The 22,786-nt window shown below is 37.8% G+C and overlaps 1 protein-coding gene across 4 annotated transcripts in view; it reads right to left on the bottom strand.

Moving 5' to 3' along the window:
* Positions 1 to 638: 638 nt before the first annotated feature.
* The window catches only part of NR5A2 (nuclear receptor subfamily 5 group A member 2), an 88,371-nt gene continuing 66,223 nt past the window's right edge, over positions 639 to 22,786 (bottom strand). For all 4 annotated transcript variants that reach the window (XM_005520908.3, XM_014250881.2, XM_014250882.2 and 1 more), the window contains one exon: positions 639 to 3,881. In XM_005520908.3, coding sequence (XP_005520965.1) covers positions 3,634 to 3,881 — 248 coding nt within the window. In that variant the 3' untranslated portion in view covers positions 639 to 3,633. The remainder of the gene's footprint in view (positions 3,882 to 22,786) is intronic.

The following is a 22,786-nucleotide window of genomic DNA, read 5'->3' as shown; positions in this document are numbered from 1 at the left end:
GAAGCACTGGACTCGGTCTCAAAACAGTAGGGTACAGCTGACAAGCTCTCTTGGACCACTTCACCTCCTGCTCTCAGAACAGCAATCAAATGAGCCAGAGGGCAACTTTAGGAAAATATTTTCTCTAGTAGCAGTAACATCTGTCTCCTTGGCAGCCTGCACTGGCAGTTGTGTTGGAAGCTGTGGGTTTGCCCCTGGCCCTGCCATGTATTTTCATTGCTGAGAGGTTATCCTGAGCTCTGGTGGATCCTGTTACCTAATTTTCTTTTGTTCTGTCATTTTCTCTCCCTGATGCTTTGGCCGCAAAAGTATTTATGGGTACATGTAAAGTGAAAATTACGTGAGTGTGCAGTACGAGATCAAAGGTATTAATTTGAAAGTATTAAGTGGTAAATTTCTTTCTGATTAGAGATTTAGCTTTTCTGATCTGTTTTAGCTGCATTTTCTTGGCTTCAGCCTAGGCAATGTCACCATTGCTGTCTGAACTTTTGAAGGTGCTGTTCTCTACACTTGTGTCTTCCACTTGTATCAAACTCTCTTTGGTGATCATATTTCTCCTGCATTTTACTCTCTTCTTCTAAGTAACTGATTTTTGATGGATACTTCATTTCAGTGGAATGATGGTATTACAAAGACAATTATAAAGTAATCAGCATGGGCATATCAATATTTATTGAAATACTGAAAAAAATAATTCCATTGGTGATGAGAAACTCTTGGCAAGAACTGACATGACAATATGTATTTCACTGATACAGTAAGAGAACTTCAACTTCAACAAGTAACTCACTGCACATTCTAAGAGTTGCATGGATTTAAATCCAAGGCAGCTGCAGAACATCTGTAATACAAATAGCCAGACTTTACAGATTGTCTGTTTACAAACACAGAACAACTATAATAAACCAGCCAAAGCCAAACCTTTTGAATTTTAGTCTGCTTTAACTAATATATCCTGTAATCAATAAGGCAGTCAGAAGAAAATGCTTGGTTACAAAGTAGTTAACAATTAACGTGAGCGGGTTCTTTTTGTGATTTATTTTGTTTTGTTCATGTACTTTGAGCAATATGATGGGATTCTTGGAACCCCGGATGTGGGCAAATACATGTTTAATTATATGAAACCATTTCCATTAACCTAAATTGTTCCTTTCTTGTACATTCTTATTTTAATTCCTCTGTCCTGTATAAGGATAATGGTGCTGTGAATAGTTACCAATATTTTTTCAGATTTCTCCTTAATATTCAGTGAGGTTCACTGTAGCATTTCAACAGGAAAAAAAAAGAGAAAATAAAGAATGCAAACACTTGAATTAATGCTTTGCTTTTCTTTCAAAAGGGGAAGAATGACCACACTTATCTTGTTTGTGTATTTCACAGCCACTGTCAATCGGCACCCACACTTTACTGTTAATTTCATTTGTTTGAGGGAGAACACTGGTATTTAAATAATAATATTTCAGTAATTTTCATCTGCCCTGGGGGATGCTGAGGGGCTGTGCTGCGGTGGTCGAGGTCTGTAGGACAGTACACGTGTGCTGTGGTACAAGACAGGCAAGTAGGAGTTGCAGACACTTGGCTTTGCTGTGTTGGTACCCTATGCATGGACAGAATATTAGAGCTGATTAATACAGGCGATTAAAATAGTGTGCTTCGTACTAATGCAGATGTAATAACTGATGTCTTTGGTATACAATGTATGAATGGTTGGACAAAAGTGAGAGAAATGCACCTTTTCAAGTTCACATGAAACAGAAAAAGTTATAACTCACATAATTTACAATAGATTTAAATAAACCACATTCAGAATTATGAAGATTTACAGACATTTAATCAAGTGAATGATTTTAATTTGTAAAGACCCTTCTGCATCCCTGAACTATGTTCCACTAACTTGAAGACATGCTACAGTAAACACATATATTTGGCTTCTTCATTCTGGCTATATCTTATATAAAGATGAAACCAAAGAACAATAAATTAGCATCATATTTGTCTACAGTGAAAACTATCATATACAATATAAATAAACTATTCAAAAGCCAGCAATCTTCATGAAAAAAATTAAAGTATTTGGATTTTATACAGTTTCTACAAGTGATTGTGCAGCCAATAATCTCAAAAATTAAAGTCAAAATGAAATACCCCTATTGATTTTAGTGTCTCACGACATACAGTGATTAAGTACTGGTAAAATAATTACCAATTTAAAAGAAATAATAAGGAAATCACTGCTCTGCAATTTTATCACAGTTTTTTCCCCACAGGACCTAAAGAATGTAAACACTATGTTTTTGTCAATGTTAGAGATTAATACTTTATTTTGAAACGTATGTTGATCTACATCTGCACAGTTACCTTTAAGGGTAATGAAATAAGGCAAGACTTATAAATGTGGCACTACATGTTAATACTGATATCTTAATTTGGGCAGAGAGAGAAGTGTTTGTTCTTTTCTAATATTTGTTCTGCAGCAGACTTTGGCCTACACAGACACAGCAGTATCACTCTTCTTTCTTTGCGTAAAATAGGTGCATTACCTAACTTTAAAAACAGGAAGTTTCATTAGATATTGGATGTTCGAGTTGAAATTTAGTTTCCAAATTACTGGAAATTTTAAGGATCATTTCTTAATAAGCCCCATGGCATCATCTGGTTGTACAATTCACTTGTCACTTCTTTCATCACAAAATTCTTTTAAAAAAATTATTTTTAGGTTTTTTAACATCAGTATTTGGTGTCCTAATTTCTGTTTTCTTGTCAAAGAAAGTGTTTTTTGGGATGGCTAAAATATCTCCATTTACTTAATCTGGAAACAACCATAAATATATAGTGGAGCCATCTTTTAGCTGCTGCCCTGGTTGAGTATGCAGTTGAAGTGGCTAATTTACTTTGGAATATTTCCTTAGCTACTTAACAGCTATCTGCTAAGAGCAGTAGAAGAGGGATACTGCCTGATAGAACAACATGAACACGTGACAAAACAAACTTCAGGACACAGTTAAGAATGCCAAGCTAACTGGATACCAGACTCATCCTAGGAGCGGTTTGCAGGCCCAGCCTCTGGGGGTTTGGTGGCCACAGCACACAGCACGTGGCCTAGGCCAGCTCTCTCTTACAGCTTGTTCAATGGCTGCCACATCATTTAGCACAGAAGAAGTAAGTGTTGGGTTCTTGTAAGGATGACAGAAGATGCTGTAGATACAGTTTTGTATCTGTTGTAACTGTTTTACGAGTCCTTCTATGCAGTGAAGGAATTTAGTGCACTCAAATTCCCCACCATCTTAGCTCAGTAATACAGATCAAGTTTTTTTCACCTAGGTTTCTTCATGTTGGCAATCAGGAGAATTAAATATACAAGGATCATTCTGTCCTTTTTCATGTTGACATTGGTGATGGTATCCACTTGGTAAGTTCACTCCAGCATAAAGTCCTATATAGATTCCTTTGGGGATGTGTAGCATATGATTCACAGTTTGCAATACAAATACCCTGATACATCACTTATTTACTATTAGTATTTGATTATTATACCATTTTGCAAAGTCTTAAAACCACATTTTAATTAGTGTTGCTTGGAGCAGTTCAGAATAATTTCTTTTCCTTGAAAGCAGAAGCTGTAATGGGTGTAATTTATGCTCTCTTTGCATGCAGCATCTCAATGAGAAGGTTATTACACGGCACATCCCCATTCAGGTGTTTGTAATAGAGGTATTCTTCAGCCTGCAAACTGATGGCCCGGATTTCTGGTAGTCGCAGGAGAAGCTGCCCGAATTTGTCTGTTTGCTGTGGATAATTACACATTGTGTAGTCCAGCAGAGCAGCATTCACTTGTTCCTGAACACCTTCCACAAGCTGGAAGTTCTCAAGATTTTTGACATCTGAATGATAATAAAAAAAAAAAAGGTAACAATTCAGTTGCATTTTAATTCCTGTTTACGAAGTCAGTGTTTCACTAAAGAGATGTATTTTTTTGCCTCCTGACAAAAGCATACTTTACAAGCTGCTGAATATTCAGTGAACCTTTTTGCCAACTTTCCTGGGAAAATGATCACAAAAGAGCTTTAGTGGAGTGTCTTGTTGAAATTCTGCATATACCTCAAATCAATTAGACACCAATGGAGTCTGAGCAAGGTCAGCTCTTTTCATAGCTAACGAAAAGAAAGGTTGAGGATTCCTAAAGTAGAAGACCATAATATATTGCTAGCAAATGAGTCCCAAGAGGAAGCCCTATCTTTAACCTACTGTGTTACACAATTCATATAATTCTGTATTAATTTTTCTGACCCAAGGTGAAATCTGTGTCCAGGGTATGATGTAGTTAATTCTAATAAAAAGTGACAGTGTTCTTGTTTCTGTTTGACATTTTCTAAATGATTCTGAAAGCCTTTGACTTGTCTAGCCTATGTTAATGAACCATCTGGTACACTCCAGTGACTGCCAAAATAATATTCCCTACTAGAAACTCTCTAAAATATATATTTCACTGACTAATGATCTTTATAAAATGAAATCATTGTCCTTTGGGTGGAATACTAGATAAGAATGGTGCCCTTTAACCTGCATATGGTTTCTGAAATCCAACACTGATTTTTTTTTTCTGGTCTTGGACAACGGGGCATTTACATCAGCACGGCAGGTACACTTTGTTCACTCTGCCTCTGTTTGATTATCTTCTGTTCCTATACAGCAAGTTCAAGCTCTGGAAATGCTTGTCAGAGATAAATGCCAGTATATTATCTCCTCATTGTTTGCTCCCCTGTGTAAAAACCACTTGGATGGAATTGTCTTTTAACATGTCTGGTGAATGCAGAAGTTATTCTAAAGCTTGCAAATTAGAGTGCTGCTCTAATGCAGGAAGAGGGAACTGATTAAAGTGCACTTGATGGGAGAGCTTGTTTTGGTTGTGTTTGATATTTTTTACCATCAGTAGAGTACTTTAGCACTTTCTTGTAAGGCTAAAGCATGGTGCTACTAGGCACAACTGCTGCTAATTCACTTTGTATATAGACAAATCTGTTAATTTGGGGATATCCTTGGAGCCCAGGAGATGGAGAATTTGGCAGAATTTGGTTCGCTGTAAATGCCAGCCTTTGATTGTGGGGAAATAAGTGTTTTCCTTTGCAAAACAGGAACACACATCAGTCACCTGATCCATCAGGAGCCTGGGAGGCTGTGTAAATTTGGTTTCACTGCAGCTTTTCCTAGAAGTGCTTTAAACAGAGCAAATACTGGTTCCTGCACATAACTTTGTGCTGGAACATGAGGGAAATGGTTGGAGGAGGCAAACATTGCCTTTAGAGCAAGAGGATAGGAAAGCTGCCATGGGTCCCAGTGGCAGCCGGTGGCAGCATGCACAGCCTCCAGAGCTCCAGGCTTTGAGCAGGAGCCCCTCTGGAATGTGCTGACTGCCAGCTGCACATGTGGTTCTCTCTTGCATGAGCCAGGACCAGTGTTTCCTGCTGGGGTTGTTATTGCCTGCCTCTTTCCTGTCCCAGTTTCACTGTGGAAATGAAGCGAGTGACTCCTGGATTTGTGCTGCTTGTTTGGGAACTGGGGATATAACATCCACCAGAATTTTGCTAGTTGACTTTAGGAACTCACCAGTAATATTTAAATTGTGATGGCTGTCCAACAAGAATCATCTGAACTTTACATTATCCCAGGTGAAGAGGACTGGAAACTTCAAAGCTGCTATGCCTTGTCCCTTAGCTATTCAAACTCATTTATCCAAAGTCTTTTTGCCAGTGTCTCTGGAGATCTCTGGATAATCATGTTTTCCTGTATTACACTGGACATTTTCTCACACAAAATATAGCTGTTTATTATTTTATGTACCTACAGAAAACTCCCAAGGTAATTTGTAGCTAGTGTAACCTGGTTTAAAAATTGGGTGTTCTAAGCATATTTTTATAAAGTTAAGAAAGAAACAGTATCATCTGTCACAATTACTTTAATTAGGTTGTTTCAGATGCAAAATAAAATCATGAATGAACTGCTAGAACATAAAAACTCCCACAGTAAACAGACACTATGCTGGAGATTAAACTGTTAAACAGCAGAGTAAAATGTATGATGATTTCAGAATCAGTATTTGGAACTCTTTTTTCCTCTGTAAAAATAACTTTAAAAGTCAGGAAGTTTTACAAACTGTTAGCTGATTCAACCCCCTTTAAATTCAAAGGTCATCTTTCTGTTGCTCTCTGTTTAGAGCCATACTGCATATGAGACTGTGCTGGCTTCTTGGAAAACTAGGCTCACTATTAATTTTGCCCCCTGCTTAAATGTTATTGCGTGGATTATGTATTTATTGAAAAATCACAAGATAATTTTTTACAGAGATTAAGAAGAAAAAACATCTATGAATTGCAAATTTTTAATATTTTTCTACAGAAGTGGCAAATTTAACATGTGTTTTAGAGACACATATTCTTCTGTTTTTCGCTGTATTGATGTCATAGTCCAAGAGGAGGCATAATATTCTAAGTATTATATATACCCCCAAACACAGGATCAGTGGCTTCTGGCAGTGTGCCAGTGCAGTGTGAGGAGCTCCTGTACACCCCTCAGCTCTGTGGCCTCAGGGAGTCCCAGGGGCATTGCAGAACTGCAGGGGAAGGTGTGTACTGTTTTCTTTCCTCATCTCAGTGGACAGTTCCTTCAATGCTCCCATGTGGCAACAGAAACACTGCAGCCAAGATGTAAAAACAAGTCCAATTGCTATTAACACTAAACAAAAAGTAGTTCTGGGCTCCTATGCCATATTCAGCCTGGAGAAATACTTTTAATGTCTTCCCTCTAAACAAATTCTTGCTATTTGTGTTGAGGGTCAGTGCTTGTAGTGTTATGTGAACATGTTACACTGAAAATATGTAGATTTTCCCTGACTTTCTTTACTGAATCAGAGGCAGTCCAAGTAATCACAGTTTAGGACATCACTACACAATTCATCTGCGTGTAAACCTCTCCAGGACTGCAGTTACAATAGCAGGGACATAGAGGCAACCTGATTTGGGCTGAATCTCATTGAAGTGACCAAGATCTCTGCATATGACATTTGATATGTGTTTTTATCTCATATACATTAACAGTGAATGTTGCAGTAAAGCAAATGAGACACTCTGAACAGAGAGAAGTCAAAGGATATGTGCTGAGACCTCTGTGTAAAGCTCCATTTAAATGTCTCAAGCTCTCTTGGGATATTTATATATCATCAAAAAATAGGTTTGCTGAACCTGTAATTGCAATAAAAATTATGGGGTTTTTTGAGATAGAATCATGAACTGTAGCTCTGCTAAAGATTAATATTAGCAAAGGAAAATGTGAATATTAAGTTATTTTCAGTAACGTCAAGTTATGCAGGTAGAACAAGAAATGGTACAGTTTTCACTGGTGGTACTTAGTGTTAGTTGGTAGTGATACAAATGAGATTAAATAATTAATTTGGGGTTTAAGTAGAAGGTTTTCCTCTGGTTTGAGTTTGTTTTTTTTTTTTCTCAGTATTTATTATGTAACTGGCTGGCTAAACAGATTTAGTTTTACAAGTATCTCCTTTGACTACTAAGGAGTTAACTTGGTGAGACACCAAGCAATGCCGGTGTAACTGCTGAAGGCAGTCATGTACAATGAGCGTGAAATCTGCTACTGATATGTAGAGCAGGACATCCCTTATGCTTTCACATAATTCCTCATTCCTGTTATTTTATTTTTTTTTAACTGGGATGTCTCATCAATCTTTACATCGGTTAGTAACAATTTAAAGTACACATGTTTAAGCTTAATGCAAGAAATCATTTTCTGAAGTTTAGATGCTTGTAAATTAAGTGAGTAGGAGTAGGTCCCCCCCCCTCCCACCCACACACCCTTTAAATCCTAGCAGCTAGAAAAAGTGTTTTGTGTTGCTACAGAAAGTATCAGTCTCTTAGCTCTTCTACTTTATTCACTCAGGGACTAATTACCAACTTTTTACATGAAACAGCCTTACTGTGAGCTCACAGTGGGGCATGCATCTTTTTCTATCCTTATTGAAAAGTAAACCCTTAGGTCTTCTGGAATATATTATATGTTTTACAAGAAATAGCAATTGCTTTTCTGTCAAACAAAGAATTTTTTGTTCTCTATAGCTTACTTTTGACGATTAAGACAAAAACAGTATTATAGTGTGTCAGGATCTGCTCTGTAGTCACAGTAAAAATCTGCCAGTATTCCCAGGTATCCCCCCATTTTGATTATTTTCTACATCTGCCATAAAACCGTACGTTTTAACACATGCTATATGCAGCTAAAACTGCATACAGCATTCAGCACAAGGAGAACACTTTTGCATATTTTCCCCCAAAATGGGTCTGGTCTTTAGAGGGGAAAAATATTTAGGTTTCAGAGAGATTTTCTCCCTCTCATATTCCAGACATGAAATACTGAAAATTTGGGGGTGTACTAACCTATTGAGAGTTTCCTTTGGTCTGGGAATTTTGAAAAGAAAAATGAAACAGAATGAGAGATTTAACTTTGAAAAATAGTAACTCCTTGGGAGCACTAAATATTTCCCAGAGAAAGCTGGTTAAATTTTACTGCTCATGTCTTTTACTCAGTACTGTTTCTCCATGAAGCAATGAAGAGGTGTGAACACAGCTCAGCTGCCTCTCTGCGTTTTGCACCATTGCAAGGACAAAATAAGATTTTGGGCTTCTCCATGGGAAAGATGATTTCTCGCTTTCACAAGGGTTCTTCCACTCTCAGGGATTCTCCAGGCACTAGAGCTCCTTACCAGCTCTGGCCTGAGCTTCCTCACCCCGAGGGGGCTGATGAGCCCCATCATTTAAGGACTTTATTGAAACCCAATGCCTCTAGCACTTAGCAGCTCTTTGGAACGACTGATGAGCTCATGATAAACTGTTCCATCTTCCAAGCTCTGCTGAGGGTGGTTTTGAACAGCAGGGCCTTCACACTTGCCCTCTGAGAGGTTTTCCTGGTTCTTTCCAGCCATGCTGCATGGATTAAGAAGCAGCATTGCCTCTTCTTAGAAACATTCTGTTTTATCAGGGAAAGCGATAATGTGTGTCCTCACATGGCTGGGGTTCTCATCAGGGGCTTTAGTGTGAGGCCAATTCCCATTTGAGATTGAAGATGGAATATGTTAATTCTGGTGAAGGTTTTTATCCCAAAATAGTTCAAAGAAGGGGAATTAACCAGGCCTGAGCTGATGTTACCGAACCTCCCTGTATTTGAACAGTTTTGTAATGTTTTTCTCCTACTTTCTGCTAGTCCTGCAAAATCTGTGCATAAGAGGACTTAAAACACAGGTAAATTTTTGCCATATGCTAAAATTTTTTTTGAAGGCAAGTGTAGCAATGGTTGATAAAGTTCTAATCTCTGAAAATTACCCACAATTCTCCTTCACTGAAACTAAGGGCAACAGCAGCAGCTCCATATAGCACATCTGTCATGAAGGCAGATGCATGCCATTCTATAGCTAAGCCTTCTTGACAGACAAAGTGCTATAATGAAGGAAGATTTATGGTAAAGATAAGCTCCTTGCTGCAAAATTCCCCTCAATTTTATTACAGCAAGACTGTGCTGAATATTATTCACTTAGAAGTCATGGGAAACAATTCTTGATAGATGTTTGTTAATCAGTGATAAGCTGCATATTTATCCAGCACTTTCCAAACCTTGAAAAAAACTCAACGTTGTAAGAACAAAAAGAACTTTTCTTAAGACTCCTAAGTCCAAGCTGAATGTGTAGAAAACTTTTCCTGTCTTTGGGATTCTTTCTTGGCAGTGGCTGAGCTATCTGTAACAGTCCGACAGTTGATCTCTGACTATTTCTTAGGGTCACAAAGTAATTTTCATTTTTGGTTGAACGTAATATCTGATAAAGGACACATTGTTTTGAAAATCTTAATTAAATTCTTCTATAGCAGAATGTTTCATTCATGCCCAAGTATTGGGCAAGACTATGTATTTTTAAAGTGAGAATAAGATACTTATGAAAACAAGCTGTAATTCTTGGTCTGGATCCTATTTCACTCCCTCAGTTTTCAATCTTGATGGACTTTTGGTTTTTTTCAGAACAACTCAGACTCAACTAAAGCATTTTCACATTGCTTTATAGTGGTAGACTTCTTTCTAATGCTACTTAAAATATTGAAGCCTATTTTTCTGTGCTAAAATGTAAAATGATGGATTTGTAAAATGATCGCTTTTTACTGAGAAGCTCCTGATGTTGGTTAAAAACCATGCTTATTGATTTTGCGAGTAATTTTATAATTGCTTTTGCCACTGTTAGCTCTGCAATGAGAAGAGAGACATGGGGAAATAAGGTGGATTCCTCTCCTTGTGCGACTGTGGAAGTAGTTTATTATGTTTCAGTTGTTTCTTTTCTTACAGTCCCAGTAAAGACAAAGGGCAAAGCTTAATTTGATTTCTTGAAAAAGAAAATGTCTTTTTATCTTTATGACTGGTGTAACTACTGAGTCATCACTCAGGAAAATAAAACAGCTTGACTTTCAGCAGCTCAGGCTGCATTTACTCTCTTGGAAGTTAAACAAACAAACAAAATCTCTACTCACTTCTTGTCCTGACACCCCAGGAACCAACATCCTTATTACTTGCACATGAGGCATAGGTGATACGGTGGTCATTGAAACAAAATAAAACAAGATCCAGCCAGGCCTCTGATTGGAAGTGTTGCTCACAGGTCCTATCCTAATGTCCTAATCTAAAGTCAGCTACACCCTTAAATACAAAGTCCAGCATTTCTCACTGCAGCTTGGGAGGGAAAATATATCCAGATACAGCCACAAAGCCAGGGGTGTTAGATCCACACAGCCAGGAGTGTGGGGAGCCAGTGGGGATGAAACTATGGCCCAGCCCAGAAGATGTGGGCACAGACCACAGACCACAGACCCAAGCAGTGGTTCCACTGCTGGCACTTAATCTTTGCCATGTTTAAACTCCACTACCACCTCATTTTCTTTCACTTTCTAAAGCTCCCTGTCTGCGTGCACTTCTGCCCCTGCTGAAGTCCCAGCCTGGCTCCTGTCCTGTGGTCAGCAGTGAAACATGTTGCTGGTCTCTTGCCCATCTGGAACTGAGGGCAGCCCATCCACAGCCCAGAGGTTTATTCTGTAGGTATTTTAATCCGTGCTTAAACATTCACTGATAGGATTATGTTCCACATAGAAGAGTAGCTGCTGCTTTCTTTGAAGACATGACAGAGGAATAGGAACTCGGAGAGCAGTTGCTCTGTTGTGTCTTCAAGGAAATTCCCCAAACAACTGCAGTCTCTCAGCATGCCAATGTCTCTGCTATTGCTTGTTACAGGCTGTTCAAAGTGTGCCCCAGTCTTCAGGTTGAAGCTCTGCTGGTGCATTGCAACAAATTAACCCTATGTGATTACACCCAAATTTGCTGCCTTCTTCTGTAGGCTGGTGGAAATGAAACCTGCCTGGGCTGATGTGGCCGCCTGATTCCTGCTCCTAGGCTGGTTTGAGTATTCAATCTAGTGACCGCTTAAGGTAAATGACAGATCAATCCTAGAAAAAAGTCTCAGTCTAAGTTTCTAATCTCTTTTCTAGGAAAAAACTGTGTAACCACTGTGGTGGTCTTGTGGAGGCATGGTCATATTTGTATGTGAGCACACACTGGTAAAGTAGGGCAGAAATAAACCGCAGATAAACTGGGAAAGAAAGTGAGTCAAAACTCATTTCTTTCTGAACTCCTCACCTCATCCCAGGGTCATATTATATGTTTGGGCTATAAATGTTTGTCTTTGAATATTCAGTTAGAATAAGCATTGATAACAAAACTACTATGCTAATTATCATGCTATCACAAAGCTTTTATATATAAATAAATAAATGAATAAATAAATAAATAAATAATATATATGCTTACATAGAGGCAAATCTACAGCCAGAGCAGAAGCATCACAGTATCAAATTTCATAAAAGCAGAAATTAGGCTTCTGATAAATTAAAAAATGAGACTAAATAGGAAATTTATTGAACCAAAGAGTTTCCCCAGCTAATTTCTGCAACATCATTTTAATCTTCAATAGCACAAAGAGTTGTTGCTGTTTTAAGGGAATTATCTGTCAATGCCTGCAATTTGTAGGGTGTGAATAGTTTAAGATGTTATAAATATTTATGAAGTTCCTGGGAATGGTGATAGGACATCATACAAAGTCCTTGAAGTTACGAACTGAGGCAGAAAGGGTGTTACATGCAAATTGCAATAATAGTGTGGTATAGTTTTAAGTGGAGCAAGAAACTATCTATTATTTAGGTGAGAAGAAGCTGAATATTCAGAAAATAAGGAATTAAGATTTTTGAGAGATTTGCTTTTACCTAGAAAAATTTTGCTCTGCTTTTGCCTAGACATTTGTAACTTTTCTGAATGTTTGCCTTTATTGCTCTCATGAGAAGCTTGCACATTATCTATCCTTTCCCTTCTTATCCCTCTCTTGCTACTCAAGTACTGTTTAAAGTAGGAATAATGGAACAGATTAATCTCAGAGGTTTTTCTACTGCTGCCACTGGAACTCGACCAAGTGGTGATATAATCCAAAAAGAAGAAATATAAATATTTTCTGGGAAAATATGGGATATAAATTTCTGCTGAGGTTAAAACACAGAAATGCAGCTGCCACTGAAGCCCTTTTGAGTATCAGGCTCTATTCTTTTATAAGGCCCATCTGTCTCTGCAGAGTATAAAAAATGGATGATCATAAAAAGCAGTACTCCTTAGGGGAAAAATCTCTCTGTACTAATCTTGTAGTCACTTCACAAAACAGTTTTTAATCCCAAATTTGCATTTGATTTTCAGTCAGGAACTTTTGTGGTTTTTGCAAAGTTTTCTTATTCCATTAGAATATGATATGAGGTACAGTTTGTTCAGGTGGCAAGTCCAGACTATGAATAAACCAACGTTATCATATGAAAGAGAATTAAACAGGCAGATCCAAGTGGGGATATATTAAGCCAAATTTAAGCTCCAGTAGTTGAATTTAGCCTGTACTAGATGTCTGGTTTGCCTCAGGATATATTCAGCTTTCCAGCTAATCGACTGAGGAAAACTGCCTCAGGTATGATAAAATTTACAAGAGAACTCAGTCAAATAGCTCTTGTTATAAATACTAGCTTAAAGGCATTCTTCTGGTCTTTGGGATCAGAACTGTATTTGCATTTAATTATTATATTTCTAACTTTTTCAACTTGGTTAAAAATATTAGATCAGCCAGTTTGGATTATATCATTATAGTGCTTTCCAGATAATGGTTGAACATCATACTAGATTTTTATTACTGGGTGAATATGATTTGGTTTTTTTCTTTTGTTTAGATCCAAATTCCCACAGGAGCAAGAATTATTATAATATATTCTCATTGAAAGAAGGAGAATCAAGCAAAGGTGTTTTGGTGATGTGCCAATCTAAGAGTTACAGCACTCTACTATGATTTTCTGTCAACATAACTGACAAATAATTCAGAGTTTTAAGCCTCTTGCTCTATTTTCAGACAATGCTTAGTGTGAGGACTAACTGCCTTTTAGTAATTGATTTCAAAAACCTGTTTCTACCCTTTTCTGAGACTTTCCAAGACGTGGTTTTACTAGTTTTATGTGCCAATATTTGCACTAACAGTTTGGAGGTTTTTTTTCACTGAACCAAGTTGCATCAGTGGAAGCTGATTCTCGTTTAGAAAGAACATGAAAAAGACAATCACCTCTGCCTGTGTAAGATAGAAGTGGAAATCAGTAACAGAACTATTTTCTTATATATTGTGCTGAAATAACATAAAATGAAATGCTTTCATTTATTTGCCCTCTACTGAAAGCACTACAGTAGAAACAAACATATGATGCCCATTATCCAAACATCTGAATTCTACTATTATTAGGAGGTAGACTCTACTTTGGGCAGTTACAGTTATTTTCTGTGTAAATGTGGCTGCAGACAGCTCACAGGACATTGATGGTACACCGAAGCTGGTGTTGTTTCAATCCCCTATCAAATTAGCACTGACAAAAAACCATGCTGGCTTAGATGAAAAGTGCCAACATGTTTGATAATGTTATAAACAGGAGTCTACCAGTCACCAGATCACTACCACACCTGACTGCAGCAGCCCATGAGTTTGTTTAAATGTGCAAAGGAGTACTGCCAGTATTGCCTTCATGGACAATAAACACAACTAAGGGAGATAATTTTCTGCTGCAGTATTTCAGAGCATATTGTTTCTGACATTTGATCTGAGTGGAAGTTGAAAATTTCACTTTTTACTGTCCCAGATATCTGAGCTTAGTTGTGGAAATGGTTTGGAAAATGGGATGACAGAAGCCCAAATAGGAACAGCTGCAACTACACTGCAAGTGTCAATGCTGCCTGTAGGAAACACTGGAGAGGCACTCAAAGAGCCTTTTGATTATTTTTCCAAAAATTTGGATGTGTTCTTCCATCCTTATTCCTTAAACTTTTAAACATACAGATATGAAATCTAAAGAAAAGCCCACCTGAAAGTCCCTCTGGCAACACAACATGGTTGCTCATAAATCAGACAGGGTAGGGAAGTAAGAAATAGAGCAAATACTCTTACACCTGCATTTCAAACATGCAGCTCTTAAGAGAGAGTTTTATTTTTCAGCTACCTCTGAGTTCCTGGTCAGAAGTTCTGGACTGGCTCCAGTCCAGTCCAGTCCTGGTCAGAAAGAACTGGACACTCTTAGTAAGGTACTGCCTTGGCTCATTTTAAACATTGCTCAGTCAATTGCTCAATTCAGTAAGGAACAGCAGCAGAAAAACTCCAGATTTGTGCTCATTGCTCAGCTCAGACTGAAATGTTTTGGTCAGGTAGGGATGAGATGTTTCCACAGACAGCACAGTCACAGGCTCAACAGGAGGAGCATGAATTATGGGGCTCCAGATCCCCACTAGCCAAGAAATTGTGCTTTCCTGTAGCCTTGGAGCCATGGCAGATGCTGGAATATGCATTTGGCAGGATACAATTAATGTGCACACACATGTGCATCCTCATGCTTTAGTTTCATGGAAATCCTTAGGCTTTCAAATCGAAGGTATTGAGCATCAACCACTACATTTACAGCTGTAAATCAGTTTCAGAATGCCAAAGTTACCACTAACTTCTGGAGCAGAGCTGCTCACTCACCTGCAGGGACTCCTGCCCAGTTGCTAGGGAAATGACATGAAATGCTAAATGGCTTGAGCTCCTTCAAGGCAATGCACTCACATGCTTACTGTTCTTTCCTTTCTTCATTTACATTCATTGATTGGAAGTTAATTTATTCCCAGAGGCAAATATTTTTAAACCAAAAATTACACTATTTTTTCCAAACCCTGTGTTGAAAAGCAACTCACTGCTTTTCCTAGTGCACACCCTTAGGAGTACCTCTGAGTGTGTGGTAACACCATGCTGCCTCTTTCAGCTCTATCCTATTTGTGTTTAACACAGAGATTATTGGTCTCTTCACCAGTCAGCTTGCTTTGACTAATAAGATAGACTAGTTCAACAAAGATAAACACAGTTCTTGACACTTCTGTCCAACCAAGTTAAGCACAGCCCAGCAATTTATTTTGGTATTAATTTTCTCTGTCAGCCTTGTATTAAAAAATACACAGATAACAGTACAGAAAGTACAAATCAAGCCTGACACTTTGGGGAAAAAAAAAATCATTTACTGGAAAACTTGACATAGAATCCAGTGGTGTCAAAAATCTTAAATATCTGTTTTTTTCAATTCAGACATCCTTCATTTAGACCAAAATAACAGACATCTGTAGTGTATCTTACTGCTGGTGACTATTTAAGAGTTAGGTGCTCTCACAGCATGGTACTCTTTATGTGCACAGTAAAGAAAGTTCACTATTGATTTTTCTGTAGCTGCTTGTAACTATTATAGTTGATACATCAATAGAAAAGGAAAGCACAATGTTTCACAGGAGGCAGAAAATCAGAGAATGCATGATGCTGTGACAGTAAATCATAGCATAATCTCAAGAATTGATAGATGGTTACTGCTAACTTGAAACCCATGGCATTCTCTGAAAAGACTAACCTATAATTGTCCAATATGTTCTAACAGACTGACTGCCCATAATAGTGGTAAAGGACACAACACAATGTTTCATCCCCAGAATAATGGTTTCCACAAACTGGGTTGTTGTGGTGGAATTAGTTTTGTGTGTTACCACAAAGGAGGGAGAAAGAGTGCTGGGAATGCCATTTAGACGAATAGTTACAGGTTGTCGGAAAAAGATATATATTTATTTTTTTTTTTTTCAGAAAAGAGCACAGAAGAGTTTTGTTTAAAAAATAAAAGAGGAAGAGAAGTTGTCATTAATTTTTAACTTGCAAAAGTCTGCAGTTAGTTGAAAAGAAAATGCAAAAGAGCTGATTATTCATGAGATCAAAATATTGGAGGTGTTTTATCAAGAAAGGCAAATGCAGTGAAAATACATTTACTGTAACTGTTTCCAGTTCCACAGCATCCTGTGGAACTGGAGGGAGCCAAAGGCATGTAAGTAATGAAAGTGTCTGCTTCTCTCTGCTGCATTTTTGAGGGGCTCAACAATCTCTGAATTTTACAGTATGTCTAGTGAATTTTTAACAGGAAAGTTCTTAATTGCTTTGTTCCTTCTTTACTCCCTGGCTCATCTCTGGTTGCTTCGTCTATGGTTTTAATTAATTGTGAGGGTCTTTTTTTCCTGTCTCAAAACAGAAAGCGAGGAAGTACTGCTGGTAAGAAGCTGGAGCACAGTGTGCAGTCTGTCAGATGACAATGCTCCTATAGTAACCTCTCACAATGTTCTTCTCTGGAAGATATTTCCATTTTGCAGCATTGTTTTCCAGCACTTCTTTAGGGCATATGAGTTTGATACCTGCCGTTTTCAACTTTGCTTGTGACTCCATTCTCTAAAGATAAATGTGTCCCGAACATGATAGTCCTAGACAAGAGGAAAGGACTTTCTCAAGCTACCACACAAAAGACTCTTAAACTGCCCTTAGGATGTAAATTAAATGACCCTTAGGTGTAAATTAAATTTTTGCAAGCCACATGGACTATTTTGGGGTTTACTCTTTAAGTTTGGCCCATGCTAAATGGCTCTGCACAGGATCAGGGCAGTACTAGGGACTCCTGCTCTGAAAGGTTCATCCAGTCTTGGTAGCAGCATTGCCAGAATCCAAGGAATTGCAGTTTTCATCCCCCACCCCTTTACTGCCAGCAGAAATAATCTGGGACATACTCCAAGCCATGAGCTTGGGAAAGAGTGTTTCTGCACAGTCCCCTTCTGCCTCCTAATTCAAGATTCCAGCTGTGTTCAAGGCTGGGCCATAAAGTTTGTTTCTGATTTTTCCTTCATTGTTTCATTACTGTTTGCTTCTGTTTCCTCCCTTTCCACTTCTGGCTTGGCTTTGATCACAGTTCCATGGTTTCTCTTTCCTTCCTGGCCTTTTCCCCCTATTTTCTTGACTCCTATCTCGAGCTCTCCAGTCTCTCTCTGTTCCTCTGATCCACCCAACTGCTGTTCCTTGTTTTTATCAATCACTCCTGGTTCCTGATCTGCCCAGATATCCTCTTCTCTGCCACTCTTCTCTCATCCTTCTTGCAATCCCTTTTTTCACCTGTGATTTCTTTTCGTCATTCCTTTACAGAATTTCCCCTCTCTATTTTAATTCCCTTGTTCCTTTAGAGTATTTCACCTCTCTGTTTTAATTCCCTCGGAGACAGATATTGCTTTTGTTTCTTATTTAGTGCTCAATCTTGAACAAGCAGCAAAGGGGTATGAAAAAGAGGGAAATTTGCTATAGTCTACAGTGCATCTCCAGTAAATGGCCAACATTATCCATGTATAAACTTTCAGGCAAGAGCCTCTGCAATGTGTTCTTTTACTAGAAATACATGGGGCTGTTTCCAGTCTATATATTCTGGTTTTAAAAGTATTTAGTAAGTTGTCTGTTACCACTGCAAAGTTAATCTCATTCAGTGAAACATTTAAGAATATGTTCAAATTAAGACAATAGGGTGGTATTAGTGGCTCCAAGATTAAGGATATTCATTCACTTATCTGTATTTTAATATATAACCATTTATCCCCATGTTATGTCAAGTGCTTGACTAGTGAAAGTAGTTACTGTTAAAGATTTCTGCCAACAGCAGCTAAAAAGATTCCTTGTAATACTGTATTTCCTTTGTTACCTATATAATACATTTATACTGTTAAACTTGGAACTTGACATCTGAAAATGGTAAGGAATCATAAAAGTATTGCAAAAGTAGAGACACCAATAAATGTGAGTTATTTACAGGTAATTTTTTGCCCTTACAGGAGGTGTTTAAAAGCCATCCTTACTAGTATTCTATAAACATAATAGGGAAAATGTGCAGAGCACACTGATTGGGTTATTCTGAAATCCCCACTGTCTCCACACAAAGGCAACAGTACAGAATACAAATATTGCTTGATACCCATGTTTCTAATTACTTGCAAGATTTGTATCTAACAAATATATGACCTAATTTTCTCTCAAGCATCTAATCCTACTGTTATTTTAAAACCTTGTTAAATATGCATTTTAGAAAAAAAGGACATGAAAAGGAAAAGTACTTGCTGAAGATGGTTAATCTTTTTTCCATGGCTTGCAGCTGTCAGACAAGCAGACAACATAACCAAGTAATGAACAGACTGAATCAAATTCATGCCTCGAATAATGCCATTGTACTCAACAGTTACATGAGGTATGAATTTGCAGCATTCATTGCATTTAATGAAATAAAATCAGGACAAATCAACAGCAATTATTAACTCTCCTCTATAATTTAGTGTAGTTTATTCAAAAAACTCAATCAGCCATGAAACACAAGGCTTTCTCTGGGATTCCTGGAAGAATTTTATCCTACATGCAGGGCTGAGATGAATGATTAAAATTTTATTTGGTAACAAATATTGGTTTAATGCTGAATTGTTCCTCATAACCCCAGCATTTGTATTTTATTCTTTTTCTATTATGTGTTTTTTTCCCAATACCATTGATTGTAGATTTCATTAAGACAGATACCTGGAAGACAGATACTGTCCTACTTTCTTTCATACTGCCTGCACTTGCTTGCTATCTGAATAGGAGGATGGACTAAAACCTGTCAGCTAATTGAAATAGTGTTCTCAAGAGCAAAACATTGTTTATCAAAGTCATCACTCTATATATCATTTAGCACCTATAAGAAATTTAAGGACTGATTATTAATTGTTTGGCTTTGCTATGGGTTTTGACAGGTAAGTGAAATGAATATGTCTTTATTTTTGTTTTTCCATAAAGAAATAAAAACCAGGACAAAAAAACCACTACTTTTTCCTGCGTGTGCTAAGTACACTTCTAAAATAATTCCTCAAAAGATGAATTGTCAAATTTTTTTGCAAAGTTTTAGACCCTGAAAATGCAGCAAGGAACTACTTTCATGCGAAATGATTATAAAGGAAATGATCAAATTGTCTCAAAATTTAATAAAGATATTTTAAGTCAGATTCCTTGTTAAATGGTGTTTGTTATAAAATCTGTAGAGATTTCAGTGTTCCAATCTGCTTCTACTCTAAAAAGTATCTTTAATACTCTGGATTTCTCCACTATTTACAGAGATAAATAACTATTGCTTTTGTTTACGAGATTGCATAGTTGAGATATTATTTTAGAGACTTCAAAGTAATGGAGTGAGAAGCAGAATTATAGACAAAAGGGTTGATTTCTCTGCTGAGCAATGCTGCATCCATCAAAGGAGAGCGTCCCTCATGAGGTTATTCTGAAATGAGGTTTTGTCCATATTCATTTGCTTTACTTTCCCAGAGGGTTAAAGTAGAAAAGTGGAATAGTTCTTCTAGTGGCAGAATGGAGTAGCCTGGCTGTTTTGCCTGCGATCCATAGAGGAGTTAAATGTTCCAGGGGCAGACTAGCTGTTTAACTGTTCTGCTGGCCCTCATCATCCCTAGTAAGAAAAGGGATCCCTGGTTTCCAGGCACCGTGGAATACGCAGCAGTGGGAGACTATGTAAGATCACTGGTAACTGTTCACATTAAAAATTATCAAATTTGAATTTTTCAAATGCAGACGTGTCTGTAAAACCTGAAATTAGAAGTCATGATAAATTTCAGCTTCTTGACTATGAAGTTACTTCTTTCAATCTTCTGGTCGCTGCAAGCCATAAGTTTCCATCCAGCAGCTTGGCATCAAGTCTGTAACTTTTGACTGAGCTCTAGTATAATAATTTGGAGAAGCACCATCTTGACTTAAGATTTAAAGAAGCAGAGCTTTCATTATATCCAGAGATGAGATCTTCCAAAAGACAGTGATCCTCACCTTTAAATTTGTGTGTTTCTAATGCAGTTTATCCCGAACTGAGCTAATCCTGCAAATGTATTCTCACTGACTTCCATGGGATGTGCACAGGGGAGTGTTTAGTTGATTAAATTTTTAACAGATACCACGTTGCTTCAGCAGACAACATCTCAGAGACCACAGCACCCTTTGGCAGTGGCAAATGGTGCTGACAAATTATCCTTCCTATCTCATTGCTTCCCTGTCTTGGCAGCTTTCCTTTCCCTGCTACATTCACTTTCTAGGCCTTGTGGCTGTTCCTACCTTACCTGTCATCAGTCATTCAGTGTCACAAGGTCACCTCCTGCTCTGCACTTGCCTGGAATTCCATCTTCATTTTCCACCCACCACCTTTCCAGACCAAGTCCTTTTCCCTTTCTCCTTTCTGCCTCTCATGCTTAATATGCCAGATCTATTTATCCACCTTCTTCATTCCCTTTCAAAACTTTTTGTAGCGACATCTGAGGGAAGCCTGGGCTGGGTGTGCTGGGACTGTGCCCGTGATCCCTGTGCTGTCTGCCAGTCGACGCCTGTTCATCAGCACACATGGAGATTGCGTACTCTAAAGGAGCATTTAAAAATGTCACCTGCCATTAAGGATTCCTCATCATAAAATTAGGAAATATTCCTGTTGATCAGTTTGTCACAGTGAAAGGATCATCCTAGCTAAATGTCTCATTCCCCATTTTTGGGTTCACTCCCAGGCACTCCACATATGAGACAGTCATTTCAAAAAGTCTATTTGAAATGCTGCAAAAACCAGTCAAGACTCCAAGGGAACAATTTTTTTTTTGTCAGAAATTGGTATGTGGAAAAAGGTACTTAAATTAATCTTGATTTTATCTATTAGTTAGCTGTCAGCTAATAATAAATTATATTTAGTTCCTCCCTTTTTATAAATACATATTGATTAGTTTTAAACTCTGAACTTCAGAATGAGTTATTCCTGGTTCACTGCTAAACTGCTCTCTTCACTAAGAAAAATATCCCCAACACCTATTATATTGCACTTAATTAAGACAAGCATCAGCTTTATGTACCTTTATTTGCTTCTGCCAAGTCTCTCTAGTATAAATATTGAGCAGTTGCATATCTTGAATACTAATCAATCCTTCCTGAATTCCAAATGATTACATAAAGTTTAGGAAGTGTTTCTTTGCTAGTATTAGCCTCCAGTGCATACTCTGGTTGGACATTAGGGTTGAGACAGCCTGAATTGGACAGGTATACAGTAAGTATGTTTATAAATTCAGATGTAATGTGGGGGAGCCTGAAAGCTGTGCCAGAGTGCCCTCCAAAACCCCTTGACTGCTGGTTTACTGGTGTTTCCCAAGTGCAATTGTACAGGCACCCCTGGGTAACAGAATGGATGAATCTAAGAAAACTTCCAATGGTTAAAATAAAACCACCTGTTATGACAGCCCAAATAAACACGTGTATTATAAGTAACACACATATAAAAAGACCTATAAAAATAGCTGTGTATTTACAAACTCCCAAAAGTAAAACCAGCAAGAATGATCACTTTGAAGAAGGCATTAAACCCTAAGTACTGTTTGTCTCTGTGAGTGAGGAGTGAACTTATTTGTAATGACAAGTCTGGTTAAGTTCTCCATTAGTGACTTGCACTGGCTTGCCAAGGAAGACTGTCATGTAATAGTTCCCACTTCAAATTCTCAGAACCTACTTCATCTTTATCTGCAATCAACATTTACATGCAAAATTTGCTCCGTTATATCTTTATATCTGTAGTACACTTAGTTATCTATAATCCAGCATTAATTGATTCTTATCTAATTTTCTGGTCTTCTTTCGTCTTTTCCTTTTGGTTTGATAAAACCTCCTGCCTCACTAATTCCTTCATTTCATTCTCCTATTATATTTGTTTGTGTGCTTTTAGCTATCATAATTAGTACAAAATTTAGCCAACATTCCCTGTTATATTACCTCCAGCTGATCCTTGTACTCTTCTTTTCCTGTCTACATACGTATGATACGTATGATATTAAACCTTCAGTAAAAGTTTTGGAAGTGGAAGTATTGACAGCCTCATTGCTGCTCCATTTAAAAAATCTTTTCTGTGTATTTAGACTGCAAGCTCCCTGAGGCAGAGATTCTGCTGGTCTGTAAATCTAATAGAACAATGACTAGAACAATGATGTTACATAAAGTACATTAAAAAGTCCAATAGCTATTTTTTCAGATTGGTGTGTAGCTGCGTCGATGTGAGTTACTGCACCAGGTGAAACAGAGCACAGGCAGGCTTTGTGCTGCTGCTCCCTGAGTGCATGTTTGAATGGAACACCTTCGAGTCTTGTGAGTGCTGGGGGCAGAATCTGCCTTGAATGTGCTTCCCTTCAGCATTTTTCATCTGCATTAGGATCTTAACAGGCACATTTATTT

Source organism: Pseudopodoces humilis, chromosome 10 (genome assembly GCF_049639895.1).
Source record: "Pseudopodoces humilis isolate 2021_Gansu_Grassland_sample_001 chromosome 10, ASM4963989v1, whole genome shotgun sequence".
NCBI classification, from domain to species: domain Eukaryota; kingdom Metazoa; phylum Chordata; class Aves; order Passeriformes; family Paridae; genus Pseudopodoces; species Pseudopodoces humilis.
The sequence above is the reverse complement of the archived record's forward strand: the minus strand, read 5'-3'. Positions and strand labels throughout refer to the sequence as shown.